This window comes from Syngnathus acus, chromosome 24, assembly GCF_901709675.1.
Source record: "Syngnathus acus chromosome 24, fSynAcu1.2, whole genome shotgun sequence".
NCBI classification, from domain to species: Eukaryota; Metazoa; Chordata; class Actinopteri; order Syngnathiformes; family Syngnathidae; genus Syngnathus; species Syngnathus acus.
Genome location: NC_051108.1, coordinates 1012334 through 1027136, shown reverse-complemented (window position 1 = coordinate 1027136; position 14803 = coordinate 1012334). Strand labels below are relative to the sequence as shown.

Sequence of the window (14803 nt, the reverse complement as noted above, 5' to 3'; positions counted from 1 at the left end):
CTAACTCTAACCCTAACCCTAGTTTTGAAAACCTAGTTAGAAACACTAACCCCAACCCTAATTCTAACCCTAACCCTAACTTTGGAAACCCTAGTCGAAAACCCTAACCCTAGTTTTGAAAGCCTAGTTAGAAACCCTAATCTTAGAAACCCTAAAAGTAGTTTGAAAGCCTCGTTGGAAACCTTAAACCTAGCTTTAAAACCTAGTTTGTAACCCTAAGCTTGGTTTAAAACCCTAGTCGGAAACCCTAACCCTAGTTTGAAACCCTAATTAGCAATGGCAAAACTCCTTGGAAACCCTGGTCGGAAACCCTAACCCTAGTTTTGAAAGCCTAGTTAAAAACCCTAACCCTAACCCTAACTCTAGTTTTGAAAGCCTAGTTCGTAACCCTAACCCTAACCCTAACTCTAACTAACCCTAACCCTAACCCTAACCCTAACTCTAACTCTAACTCTAACTCTAACCCTAACCCTAGTTTTGAAAACCTAGTTAGAAACACTAACCCCAACCCTAATTCTAACCCTAACCCTAACTTTGGAAACCCTAGTCGAAAACCCTAACCCTAGTTTTGAAAGCCTAGTTAGAAACCCTAATCTTAGAAACCCTAAAAGTAGTTTGAAAGCCTCGTTGGAAACCTTAAACCTAGCTTTAAACCTAGTTTGTAACCCTAAGCTTGGTTTAAAACCCTAGTCGGAAACCCTAACCCTAGTTTGAAACCCTAATTAGCAATGGCAAAACTCCTTGGAAACCCTGGTCGGAAACCCTAACCCTAGTTTTGAAAGCCTAGTTAAAAACCCTAACCCTAACCCTAACTCTAGTTTTGAAAGCCTAGTTCGTAACCCTAACCCTAACTCTAACTAACCCTAACCCTAACCCTAACCCTAACCCTAACTCTAACTCTAACCCTAACCCTAACCCTAGTTTTGAAAACCTAGTTAGAAACACTAACCCCAACCCTAATTCTAACCCTAACCCTAACTTTGGAAACCCTAGTCGAAAACCCTAACCCTAGTTTTGAAAGCCTAGTTAGAAACCCTAATCTTAGAAACCCTAAAAGTAGTTTGAAAGCCTCGTTGGAAACCTTAAACCTAGCTTTAAAACCTAGTTTGTAACCCTAACCTTGGTTTAAAACCCTAGTCGGAAACCCTAACCCTAGTTTGAAACCCTAATTAGCAATGGCAAAACTCCTTGGAAACCCTGGTCGGAAACCCTAACCCTAGTTTTGAAAGCCTAGTTAAAAACCCTAACCCTAACCCTAACTCTAGTTTTGAAAGCCTAGTTCGTAACCCTAACCCTAACTCTAACTAACCCTAACCCTAACTCTAACTCTAACTCTAACTCTAACTCTAACCCTAACCCTAACCCTAACCCTAGTTTTGAAAACCTAGTTAGAAACACTAACCCCAACCCTAATTCTAACCCTAACCCTAACTTTGGAAACCCTAGTCGAAAACCCTAACCCTAGTTTGAAACCCTAGTTAGAAACCCTAATCTTAGAAACCCTAAAAGTAGTTTGAAAGCCTCGTTGGAAACCTTAAACCTAGCTTTAAAACCTAGTTTGTAACCCTAAGCTTGGTTTAAAACCCTAGTCGGAAACCCTAACCCTAGTTTGAAACCCTAATTAGCAATGGCAAAACTCCTTGGAAACCCTGGTCGGAAACCCTAACCCTAGTTAGAAACCCTATTCTTAGAAACCCTAAAAGTAGTTGACACAAATGACATGGTGTCTGTGTAGCAATTGCATTTATTGGCCCGAATAACAAAACAACCAGTGGCGGGCCGTGCATTTCACACCTAGGCCTTCAGTAGTGCTCCGTCTGAATCAATCCAACCCTCAATAACTATTTTATGGCTATAAAATTTCTACTGCAGGTACAGCTGCGACACACATGAAAAAAAAGCATAAAAAATAACCTGATAAAATTGCAATATTATTTAGGAATATAGCAACATTTTACTCACCAAAAATCCAGATTATTTGTACACAAAATCCATCCTCCTTTCTTTCCTGTTGTGCAGATTATCCGTGCGTTTCAGTTCCATCCTTGCTAATACAAGCAAATCCATTTCTTCTCCTCGTTCAACCATTGTGGGTTGAAAAAAGAGCTCTTAAATCAACACAACAATATGTTTGCTTGTGCAGCTCGCTACAGATGCACTTTGCTAGCTAGCGCTGGCTAGTACGCTAGCTCTCTGACTAGCCAATCAAGCGTGTGAATACGCTGACGATTCCGTACGCCCTCTAGAGGGCGTTGGTGTCGCCAACTCAAAATCTGATTGGTTGCAGCAACAGTTTGAGCGACATTTATTTGTCTTTTATGCGTTTTTACTTCATTATCAGAACTAGTGTTGGATGCATGATGTGGCCGTGTCCTTTCTGCAAGATGTCAAAGACGCGCTTTTGTGTTCAGTAAGTTTTCAATCAATCAATCAATCAATCAATCAATCAATCAATCAATCAATCAATCAATCAATCAATCAGCTTTTATTGGCCAAGTTTGTGCATGCCAAACAAGGAATTTGACTCCGCTTGATCTCAGCCTCTGTACAACATTTAAGTGACTGACAACATTTAAGTGGCAAGAGCAGGATGTGATGTCTCTGAGACTATGAGTGGTGTGAGTTCATCAGAGCGACATCCTGGGAGAAGAAGCTGGGTCGGTGTCTGCTGGTTTTGGCGTACAGCGCTCTGTATCGCCATCTGGAGGGCAGTAGTTCAAACAGACTGTGACCTGGGTGAGAAGAGTCTGTAGAGATGTTACTTGCACGTTTCCTGGTCCTAGACAGGTACAAATCTTGGATAGATGGTCCCGATGATCTTTCCCGCAGTCCTGATTGTCCATTGCAGTCTGTGCTTGTCTTGTTTGGTGGCCGATCCAAACCAGACAGTGATGAATGTGCAAAGGATAGATTGGATGATGGCAGTGTAGAAGGTCTTCAGCAGCTCGTGTGACAGGTTGAACTTCCTGAGCTGTCTCAGAAAGTACAACCTCTGCTGGGCCTTCTTTCCATTGCTATTTTTTTGAACCCACAAGTCATTTTTGTACTAAATGACGCCATGGTCATCTGGGGGGTGCTTGCGGTTAAACATTGTCCCAAAGTTTGCCTTGGGCCTTCTGTTGTTTTCACACGAGCAGCGGGCCAATTGTGGGCCACCATTATTGACCGTGTAATTAAAAGTACTTGACAGTGTAACACGCTGTAGCACGCACACGCGTCGCCATCTGCCACCGAGGCGGCAGATAAGGAGGCGGCGGCGGCGGCGGCCTCGCCACGTCTTTTATCAAGAGCGTCATTTGGGTTCCCTGATTTTTCATTTGAGGCTTATTTTACATCAGGTATATTAATTATTGATATGACTAGATTCAATTGCAGTCAAATGGAGTTTTTGCAGTGTCATCAGATCTCTTTTACTAACTGCCGAATGGTGGGCGAGCTCAGTGTCACGGCACGCCCGGGGCACCCATAAAGACTGTGTCGATGGGGGGCAGCGAAGAAACTGGGTCCCGCCGCTGAGACAAGGAAGCGTCCTGGGAGGTGAACTGCGCGGCGGCCGACACGGCGTACATGCAGGGGGCCGACCCTAGAGGAGCACACGTGAGACGGTTAGCGGGATGGATATCTTGGTCCTTGGCCCAGTGAGAGATGCTCGCTCGCTCGCTCGCTCACTCACCCGGCGCGCTGCGGACGTCGCTGAAGAAGGTTCCGCTCTTCCTGCCGGGCCGGTCGAGGATATTGAGCGGGTCGTGGACGTCCGAGAACGGCGAGCGAAGCAGCAGGAGGGGGCTGACGCCGCTGATGACCGACACGTGCTGCTCCATCGCTGGCGCCATCCGCTGGCCCTCCAGGTAGCTGCCGTTGCCGTAGTAATCTGGGGCAAAAAAAAAAAATTCTATTCTTGTATGCTTAAAGAAAATCAATAATATTGGGATTTTTTAAAGCGGCACTTCTGTGGTTTGCGGCTACGCTTACCACTTGGAGCTGCAGCAGAATACGTTTGCCCTGTGCCGCCACCAGCGCCAGCGGAGTGGCTGAGTCCGAAGGCCATGCCATCGGCGGCATCCAGGACCTGAGCCGCCGCTGCCGCCGTCTGAAGCTCCAGACCAGGATCGCCGACCGCGGGGTCCGATATGGAGCCGTAGCAAGCGGGACCCGCGGCGGACGAGGACAAATGATGGGCGTCCCCGTAGAAAAAGTCTTTGGCGGGCGGCTGCTGGTCCTCAAAGGTCGGGTAGCGACACAGCTGGTAGGCTAAGGAGGACGTCGGGACGGAAGACGAGAACGTGCTCTCTGCCTCGGGCCTCAACACAAAATAGAATGGTCATATGGCGACCTGAAGGGGCCGCTGTACAAAAAAAAGAAAGAGTTGAAGCTGACCTGAGTCCAGGCTGGTAGGCGGATGCAGTCGGAGGGAAGTAGGCTGAGCAGGGGTACAAAGTCTCCGGGAAGGCGGCGCAGATGTTGCCCGGCGCCGAGAGGTAGGACGAGGACGACGACAAAGAGGAGCAGGAAGAAGTCGGGGCTCGGGTCCCCTGGTTGATGACCGAGTTTCTGTGCACCAGCGCCGGCGGAGAAGTGGGCGGCGTCATGACAGAAGCGCAAAAGTCGGCCGGACCGCCTGCAAACCACAAAGTGCTCGAGAACGTTGCTGGCTGAAATGTGCCTTGGGGGCCACTTTCAGGACTTTTTTTTTTTCCTCCACTTTTTCCCGCATATGTACCTGCACCGGGGAAGCCGACAGAATCCGACAGCGGCAAGACGGCGGCGGTGCCCGAGTCGAGCCTTCGCTGCCAATTGGCCGCCAGAGACGCAGAGGCTTCCTGTCTCGAGGCCTCGCTCTTCACCGATTGGTCGACGGACGCCCCTTTGTTGCGATTGGCTAGGAAGCAGGAACTGGGAGATGCCAAGAAGGTGGCTTTGCTGGCTCCTGAGAGAAAGAAAAAGTCGTCCATTAATGCAAACAAAGCCGGCCCGGCGCCAGCTCGGCCCACCTTCTTTCTTCATGTGTTTGTCCAGAAGGTTCTGCAGGTCGTGCTCCTTGTCATTGTTGAACTGGGTTTCCAGCGCCAGCAGGATGTACTCGTCCAAAAGCATCCGGATCAGATGGAAGGAACCTGAACATCGTCCACATAGTTACGTACTCAACGGCAGACTGGCGAGGTGGGAGGAGTCAACTTAGGGATGCACGGGAAGAATTCAAGCCAATAATAAAAATAAAATTAATAAAAAAAAATGAAGTAAAATGAAATAAAAATAATATATGAAATAATCCAAACAGCTTGACTAAAATAATGTTACACGCTGATCAGATTTGCACTGTTGGCCCAGCAGGACGTCAGCTGTTCGTGCGCACGTGCGTGTTTATTCGCATAGCATGTTTGAACAGCGAGCACACCATCCCGAGATAAGCCTGTTTAATGATTACTATTTATGGCCGGCCGACCGGCCGGCCGCATTGTGTAAAGAGGAGCGCAAAACGTAGCCTCGGGATGATTAGCGGGAGGTCTAATAGCGCCCGGCCCCAGCGGCCCCGGCGGGCTCAACTCACCGAAGCTGGCGGCGTTGTTGAGCGTCAGGTTGTGCATCACGCGGGCGCCAAAGAAGCTCCAGCGCAGCAAAAAGTCCTGAGCTCGCTTCTTCACCGAGCGGCCGCTCTGCTTGCCCGGCTGACGAAAGGGCAAAATCAAAAACGCAGCAAGGTCAGGGCGCCCCAAAATGAGCCCTTACGGAACTTGACGTGGAGTTACCCCAAAGACCTTTATGACTTTGTGCTCCACCACCGTGTCCAGCCACTCCACGAAGGACTCCACGGTGGCGTTCTTCCTCAGAAGCTCCTTCAGCTCCTGGAAGATGGCGATGGCCTCGTCTGCGGGAAACACTCGGTTGACGTCAAAGGCAAAGTTTCGATCGGTCACGCGGCGACTCACAGTCGGAGTATGCGTCGTGCAGCTGGTCGGCGTTGGCGCTGATGCTGAGCAGCGAGTGCAGGCTGATGCTGTTCAGGTCCACCTTGTCCATGTCGGCCACCATGTTGCTCACCACGCTTTGGTCAAACAGCGCCGGACGGGCGATCTGGCAAAACCGGCACGCGGACATGTTTACTGCTGTGATGCGGCCGCCATATTGGATGTGGCGGATGCGCACTCCCTCACCTGCGCCAGGTGCAAGAAGGACGTCTGCCGCTTGAGGGAGGACACGAAGCGGCGCGCGATGGGCAGCTTCTTGGCGGCGAGGCATCCAGGGAGGTTGTCCAGGGAGGAGGCCAGCCACAGTTCCCAGTGCTTGGCAAAGCTGCGGATGTCCGCTAGCAGGCTGACAAACGTCAAAGATGCCATTAGCGACGAGACATGACGCCATCGCGGTGCAGGTGTTGCTAAGCAAACCTTTCGGGCATCTCTTGCATTGTGGCGGGAATGAGGACATCAGTTAAAACCTGAGCACATACACAAAAAAAGAATAACAAAACGTTTCATGAAATTAGAATGTAGGGGCTCCGGCGGCTCACCTTGTACAAAATGGAGTCACACACGCACAAGATGTCCACTAGGGGGGGATTGTCCAGCAGCGGCAGCAGGTGCTCGGGCATGCCCTGCCAGAAGTGCAGCAGGAAGTTCTGGATCTGGAAGAGAAGACGCATCAGCCGCGTCAGAGCGCTCGCCGCGCCGAGGGCGTCACCTCGCCAAAGTTGACGTTGATGGCGTTGTCCAGGATGCACTGGCAGTGAGTTTTGTACATCATGATCAGCGTGTCAACCTGGAAACACATCAACATGTCACGAGGGGGCTTAGCCAACAACTTTGTCTTCTCTTAACAACCTTTTCCCTGGAGATGTTGCTCCTCAGAATAAGATGCTGAGCGCTGGGGAATTCCGGCAGCAGAGTTCCTGTTTTGGAGCTGAGGGAGTATTTCCGGGTGAAGCCTCCCTGCACGCAACATCCATGTCGGCATCATTCCGTGACTGTTATTCAAAATAAACCTCACTCATCAGTGTGTGATGAAGTTGAAGCTTATGCTCCATTTAAAAAAATAAATAAAATAGAAGCCGCTACCTCATTCTTCATCTTGCTTCCGGAAAATCTGCCAAGAAAAAAAATAAATAAAAATGAAATAGTGTGTGTCACATGAAATCAGTGAGTGTAAGGGAAATACCTGGTCAAACCTTTCCCGGAATAAACGGAGTGATAGTAAGCACTGCTCTCTTTGATGCCGATGCCGTAGTAATGATACCTGTCATGTAGCACCCAGATCAATAACTAAAAACAACGATTGTAGTTTGGACATCAAAATAATGACTGAAAAATAGCAAGGTCGCAAAAGCGCCGCTTACTTGGAATGTCCCCTGGTTCCTAGTCTTCTTGTGGTGAGGAGAGGGAACTTCTGTCGGATGGTCTGATTGGGTCAAAAAAACAAAAACAAAAAAACGGTTGGATGACACCATCGTCAGAACTGACACATTCTGGAAGGTAAACAAAAAGTACTTTTCCAAAGGTGGCAGCACAGGCAGGCTCCAGTTTGGCTTTCCTGCAGAAGTCCAGATAGTGAGCGTAGAGGATGAAGCGAGGGAGACACACACCCTCGCACACAATGTAGTTCTCCTCCAGCCTGGTAGGTGGCGCCACAACAGTCAACATCCTCACAACGCTGATGCTTCCTAAGCAACATTGGCGCTCACCACTGCAACGTGAGCTGCGTCTGCTTCTTCTTGTCTTTACTCATCTTGTTGATGCTTTTCCTGGGGGAGGCCAAACTCGCTTTGGCACTCGATTCCTCGTTCTGGTCCTGGTCCACATCCTGGTCTTCTTCTGAGGACGCCATTTCATTGCTGTCCTCAGCCTCTGTGGAAATGATTCATGTTGAAGCATCTTGCACAAGTTCTGGCCCAATTTCCAACCTCATAACTGGGAAAATACACTGGGACAGTGTTTTTAGCACCACATGGTGGCTGATCGGCGTCATTTCTTTTTCCAGACAAATCCAATATCAGAGACCATGACAAGTTAGACTCCACATAACAGCAAAATTGTAGAGAATGGATCTACTGTATATGTACAAATAACACATTCTCATTGGTTTGACCCGCAATGCAATGTGAATAATTAAATGTATTTGATTTTTTCTTACCTGATTTGATGGCAGACTCATCGTCCTGGTGAAAGTTTCCATGGAAGGCTGCGTCCACTTGTGATTGTGAACCACGCAAAGTTTGGTTGAAAGCGTGAAGAGGTGAAAGCCCGTCAGCAGCCGAAGTCTCCCGACTGCGTTTCATCGCCATAGTCACACCATGCACAGGGGACATTTGGATTTTTGTTTAAAACAAAAACAATAAGTAGAAGAAGCTACTGCTCATTTGGTTCCTAAGAAGGGCTGAAGCGGAGTAGAAGCAGCCGGTGCATCTTTTGTCAGGAGGAAGAGGAAGGCCGAGGAGGCGTCGTGCTGTGGTGTGAGAAGGTGAGCAAGCAGGCCCAGTACATGCGCACATCATATTTACAGAAGAACTTCTTAATCATTAACAGGAAGGGGGGCAGGGGACTCATCCATCTGTCCATCCAGCACCATCAGCACCCCCACACAACCTCCAATCAGCTGCGTCCACACTCTTATATTTTTGTATTTATATCTTCCACACCGTGACAATAAGGTCCTCTAAGCGGCCTCGCCAGGCCAAAGTCCTGAGAGAAACATTTACCAGAACTTGTAGGTGAATGCGTGACATCTTGATGAGAATATTAAAGTTAAAGTCCCAATGATCGTCACACACACATCTGGGTGTGGTGAAATTTGTCCTCTGCATTGAACCCATCCCCATTTTTATCGTCTTTGGTATGACCCGGATTAGACTGCAATCATAAAATGTAATGCTTAACATCAGATACACTTTGTTAGAGATATGTTTAATTACCACAAATAAATGAAGTGCATGTATTTCGTCTACACTCAAATGGAAAAATAGAAAAAGAATTGACCTGAAAGGTCATAGAAAGGAACTACGTAATTCTTGACACATAATAAATAGCAATGTGTAAAAGAGCAGATTATTAACAAAAACTATTTAGATAAAAAACCGTGAAAACAAACATCCGAAGAGGGATCAAATTACCTGATTGTGCTTGTAAATGGAGGTCAGCTTGTTGAAGGGCCTAACCCGGTAATGAATCATCAAACTGACATCTGATTGGTTCAACGTAATAACCCAAATATTATTAGTCGGCCAATCGGGTGGCGGGTTTCGCTTGCGGCGCTTGGTCGCGATCCGCTCGTTGTCTGTTACGCTTTAGCGAGTTTACAACTGTCAATTTTGCCCATGATGGCCTCTTAAAGAGTAAGAATACTGACACAAACCACGACGAAATGATTAAGTTGTACGCATTAAACGGTCGAAGGGAATTTCATGCCAAAAGGCACCGGGTCATGCAACTTCATCTTAACGTCAAATTAGCATTGTGGCTAACTAGGTTTGCTGCTACCCACGTTATGCTTGAGAATGCGCGTGACTTCCGGTAACAGACTTCCGTTTAGAGTTTTGCTTTTTGTTACGTGGATTTAATTGAACAAAGTGGTTTATTTGACGAAAAAATAAATCCACACCCTTTTCTACGCAACTTTAAGCTCACTTTGCATTGAAAACTATTTTGCATGGCTTGAGAACTTATTACACTGTTGGTAGTAGGAGTGACTTGCACAGATTCCATGTAAACAAAAAGCTGGTTTTGCTTTACCAGAGGTCACACGACTATTTCATGGAAAGGCTCAAATAGCGTAAGAATAAGGTGGCTACTTTTCAACCGTTGAGAAAGGTCCACCTTAATTAATAGCCTCTAGGGTTATTTTGTTGAAATGTTAGGAATTTTTAATTTCACTCTTGGTAAACATTTCGTTTTCTTCACAAAGATAGTGTTTGAATGACGTTCCGAGGAGATTGAAGTCAATAAATGTGTACAATGAAGTGTTGATTGTTTGGCCTTGGCAAAGGTCTGCTCTTTGCTCAGTGGCATGCTCATCAATTCATCTTGCTTTGAAGCTCAGATTTTTGCAACTGAATGATTCTTTCTTTCTTTTCCTAACAGGTTGTCTTTGGGAGACGAGCATCCCCGAATCAGCAGCCATGCACTCGTTGTTGAACGCGCAACATCCCAGGTTAAGAAAAGAAATTGTATATAAATAATCAATCAATTTGGGCCGCTACATATTCCGCCAAACGTCTTCCTGGATCACACTCACAATGCAGTTAATTCGTTCTTGTCTTGAGATTATAGGTGTACAAAATCGAATTGTTTGTGTCCAGGTCCCAGGATTCCAGTCCATCTGGACCGTGTGCCCTTATGACAGTAGACCTTAAATTATCCCATTTGGATTGGAACCCCGAAGCGACCCTAATCCACTTCCAGGGCCAGTACCGGACCCTAGACGAGTTGGACTACAAAACCCTTCAGCGGGAAATCCAAAACACGCCCAAGACCAAAGCTAACGTGGACATCGGTGAGTTTTGCCTGGTGGAAGACGCCAGGACGGCCCAGTGGTACAGAGGAAGGTTTCAGGGGCGCAAAGGCGGCGTGTCGGACATCTTCCTCATTGACCACGGCAACGTCTTGAGTGTGGACGCGGCCCACATATCTTCGTGCTCCAAGGATTTGTTCAACCGACGTGCAAAAATTGTCTGTGGCTTCCTCGCTAACGTGCTGCTACATGGCGGGTCGTGCCATTCGTCCGGCGTGGTGGACTTCCTCTCCAGCCTGATCGGGAAGAACGTCACGGGCTACATCCAAGCCGTCTTGCCTCATCGAGTTCTCCTGCTGGACGTTCCCGACATCAACGACGAGCTGGTCAGGCAAGGCTTCGGCAAGCACGTTGACAAGGACACCTTTCTTCTCTTGGTGGAGTTGCTCACCGAGGTGCCGCTCAAGCAAAACATCAATCCGATTCCGGACCTGCTGCTCAGCGGGCGGAGCGACCGCGTCTTTGGCTACGAGTCGTGCGCGTTGAAGGTCTACGAGCAGATCCTGCCTTCTTGCGGGCCCAGGATGAGCTCCGGCACCCGTGCTCGAGTCCGACTGACGGCCGCTGTCAACCCGGGTCTCTTTTATTGTCAGATGGTGAGTAAGGAGTCCGATCTTTGGCTCATGTCCAAGAAGCTGGCCGCAGTCAATGACGGCCAAAGCCAGCAGCAGAAGACTCAAGCCAACGTCGGTCTCCTCTGCTCGGCCAAAAGCAAAAACGGGAAATGGTACCGAGGCTCGGTTCAGTTCCTCCCCATGAACTCGCAGGCGCAAGTCCTGTTTGTGGATTTCGGATTCGCCGAGTTGGTCAAAGTGGAGGACGTCCGCAGCTTGCCGCCCGATTTGTACTCGACGGCCATCATGGCGTTCCCGTGCTCGCTGGCTTCTCTGAAGGTTGAGGACGAGGAGCTCGCCAGTCGCCAGTTGAGTTTCCTCAAGGCCGGCTTGCTCGGGGCCGTCTTGGATGTGCTCGTGGATACTTTCGACGAGGAGCGGCGCCTCTACTCCATCACGCTCCTTGATGCTCTGGAGAATCACACAGCAGAAGATGTTACCAGACCTCATCCAAAAAAAGAGGAGCCTCGCCCGTCCCCCCAGGACGCAAACCTGTCCTACGAGAGCATCGTTGGCCGAGAGCTGGCTAAGACTCTGAAAAGGGAGGAGCTACAGGAGCGATCGGTGTTCGAGGCCTTCCTGGAGTTCGCCCAGAATCCAAACGACTTTTGGATCCGGACCACAAAGCGAGACGGCGAGTTCCAGGAGATGATGAGCAAAATAGCCCATCACTTTGCTGGCATGAAGCTGGAAGACGACGTTCTGCTCAACCCGGAGCTCGGAGCGCTCTGCTGCGCGCTCTACGAGGCCGACATGCAATTCTACAGGGCCGTGGTCACCGGCAAGCTCCAGCACGGCGCCGAAGTTCTCTTCATTGACTTTGGCAACGTCGAGAAAGTTCCCGGTACTGTAATCAAGAAGATCCCGGAGGCGCTCGCCTCCATTCCCGCCTTTGCTCTGTGTTGCACTCTGGTCAACGTGATGCCCGTGGACGACGTTTGGACCCGTTTCAACTTGGACTTCTTCAGAGCGACGCTATCGGGCAAGCCGCTGCTCGTCCACGTGGTCCAGATCACACCGTGCAAGTGCGTCGTCGATTTGCACGAGGCGGAAGGCGATGGCGGTCGGAGCGTCGGTGAGCTCATGGTGGCTTCCGAACAAGCAGACTACTGGAAAATCATTCCGGAGAAACATCAGAAAGATGAGACAACAAAGAAAGCCATTCAGGAAAGCTTGGAGAAGCGAGACCCTCCTGAAGAGGAGGAGGAGGAGTTCATCTACTCCCATTTCGACTTAATGCCGGAGCACCAGGAAGACGTTTACGTCACTCACATCAGCGACGAGTGCGACATCTACTGCCAACTCCACCGCAACACTCAAGCCATCCAGGAGCTTGAAGAGAACATCTCAGCGCAAATCCAGAAAACAAAGGCAGCCAGTGCACAAGATGCTCCGACAAAACGGTGCTTAGCAAAATACTTGGATGGAAATTGGTACCGGGCCCTGGTTCTGAGCTCTCCGTCTCCGCGCCATCTCAACGTCTTCTTTGTGGATTACGGCAATTGCGGCATCTCCGAGAAAGCCAACGTGGTGTCCCTTCCCAGAGACTGCCGCTGTTTGTTGTCCACGCCCATCCAAGCCTTGAAGTTCAACCTGGCTTGCGTATCCAGGAAGGAGGTCAACACGGAGGTCAAGGAATGGCTGGAGGAAGCGCTCCTCGACAAGCGGCTGAGAGCCTTCATCCTGGCCAAGTGTCTGGATTCTTCTTTTGACGTGCGGCTCTTGGACGGAGACCTGGACATCAACCAGAAGGTCGGAGAGCTCGTCTCAACTGTCAGCTTGAAACAAACCACTGATAAGCAGCCCGTGCTTGACATCAGCGTTGAGAAAAACCACCAAAATACAAGAGAGTCCAAAAGCCAAACTTTGAAACCTCAAGCGCAACACCTAGTCAAAGTTCAAAATCCTCAAGTTGGCCATTTGCCAGACAGGAAGGAGAAAGAAGGTTCCCGCTCGCTCTGTTACGTCTCGCACGTCGACTCGCTCCGTCACTTCTTCCTGCAGCTCTCCCAAGACGAAGCGGCCATCTTGAAAATGGTAGAAGACATCAACACCATGAGCGAGTCTTCCTTGAAGGCCGCCGTCTTGCTGCGGCGCGGCGACCTCGTCCTGGCGCGCTACCACGAGGACGGCGCTCTCTACCGCGCCGTCGTGGGGGCCCACAATGACCGCTCCGGTTCCAAGGTGGACTTCCTGGACTACGGAAACAGCGCGGTGGTTGAGGAGAAGAAGATCTACGCCTTGCCCGGAAAATTTCTTTTGCCGCCGCCATTCGCCATCCCATGTTGCCTGGCGGACTCCGGCCTTTACGACGACGACGTCTTCACCGACGCCGTCGTGGGGAAACCTCTCATGGTTCACTTTGTCCGAAAACGGGGAACTTGCTGGCAAGTGGAGATGGACATACTCAAGGAGGAAGAAACGTCGAAAGTCCCGGAGCCTCCTGCAATGGAGGAAAAGGCGAAGCTCCGAGATCAAGCTGTCCTGAAAGTCACCAAGAATCAACAAGGAACATTTGAGACGTGCGTGAAGGATACAAACCTGAGCTCGTCTGAAAGCTTCAAAACCAAAAATGGAAAGAGGCCCGTCATAACGAGGCTCAAACAGAAGAGGACGTCCGGTGCCAAAATTAAAGTGGACCTTCTCTTCCTGGCTCGGTTGCTGCGGAAAAACCAGAAACGGTTTCTTCCGCCGCCGCCGCCTGAAAGCCACAATCAAGAACTTCTGCCAGAGTCCAGTCTACATCACAAGCTGGTCTTCGCCCCAGTCTCGCTCAACAAAGAGTACTCGGGGTTCATCGGCTCAGCGACGACCCCGTCCGAGTTCTACGTGGTTCTGAAGGACTCGATGGCCGTGGTGAACAAAGTGACCATCCTGTCGGAGCGCCTCTCCGGGTCAGACTTAGCCCTTCTTCCCAAATGTAGCCTCACACCCGGCGCCGGCTGCTTGTTCAGATCAGACCTGGACAAGTGGTGCCGCGCTGAAGTTGTCCGCGCCGACGGCCCGTCCGGCGGGGTCGTGAACCTGGTGGACCGCGGCCTCTCTAACCGTTTTGCTGGACAAGACTTGAGGATCATCCCGGAAGACCTTCTCAAGCTTCCCAAAGTGGTCTATCCTTGCGTCCTGAGGGGGGCGAGGCCCGGCGGAGAAGACGGCCACTGGAGTGAGCAGGCCAACATCTACCTGCAGAAGATCGCGAACCGCAACCTGAAGGTGCTCTTTCGAGAACTTCTGTCCGATACACGCTGGGCTGTGGACATTGTGGTGGACGGCGTCGACCTCGCCCAAACGTTGGTGGCAGAAGGTAAACCGCCGTCTCTAGTTCCCCCCAAAAATAAGAAAGTCTCACTTTCTTTTTTGGGACGTGTTCAGGTTTCAGTAGCGGAGTCAACAGCGACAACGGAGATCCAACACCTGCAAGAATCCGAAGCAGCCAATCAGGACCCAGCGGAAGGTTGTGGTGAAGCTGCCAAGCAGGAAATGAGACAATGTAAGAAAAGAATTCAAAATGTTCTGTTTGGAGATTTAGTCTCCTCTGGCTCAGGTTTTCTGCAGTGACAAGAAGATGAACGTTTAGTTGGTTGTTCAAAGTTGAAGGCCTTCACAATCTTGGTTGGATTTTGGATTCATGAAGCTACACTTTGGGTTCTCTTCAAAACTAGTATTTCCATTTTGACGTGAGGTCACTTTGTTTG

The 14803-nt window shown here is 49.6% G+C and overlaps 2 protein-coding genes across 2 annotated transcripts; one reads left to right on the top strand and one right to left on the bottom strand.

The window, feature by feature from the left end:
* Positions 1–2513: 2513 nt before the first annotated feature.
* Positions 2514–8284, bottom strand: rfx6 (regulatory factor X, 6). Its single transcript, XM_037245105.1, is given in 19 exon segments — positions 2514–3871; positions 3973–4301; positions 4378–4618; positions 4721–4927; positions 4992–5114; positions 5549–5666; positions 5757–5866; positions 5928–6072; positions 6153–6312; positions 6384–6433; positions 6506–6619; positions 6676–6753; positions 6816–6923; positions 7050–7077; positions 7150–7227; positions 7328–7389; positions 7479–7602; positions 7673–7835; positions 8122–8284. Coding segments are annotated over 19 exon segments (2817 nt in total). The 5' UTR covers positions 8273–8284; the 3' UTR covers positions 2514–3443.
* A 1776-nt stretch (positions 8285–10060) lies between these two features.
* tdrd15 (tudor domain containing 15) lies at positions 10061–14793 on the top strand. The gene is made up of 3 exons (XM_037244049.1): positions 10061–10134; positions 10283–14412; positions 14481–14793. The coding sequence occupies exons 1-3, from the start codon at positions 10103–10105 to the stop codon at positions 14570–14572; spliced, it is 4254 nt and encodes a 1417-aa protein (XP_037099944.1). The 5' UTR covers positions 10061–10102; the 3' UTR covers positions 14573–14793.
* The last annotated feature ends 10 nt before the right edge of the window (positions 14794–14803 follow it).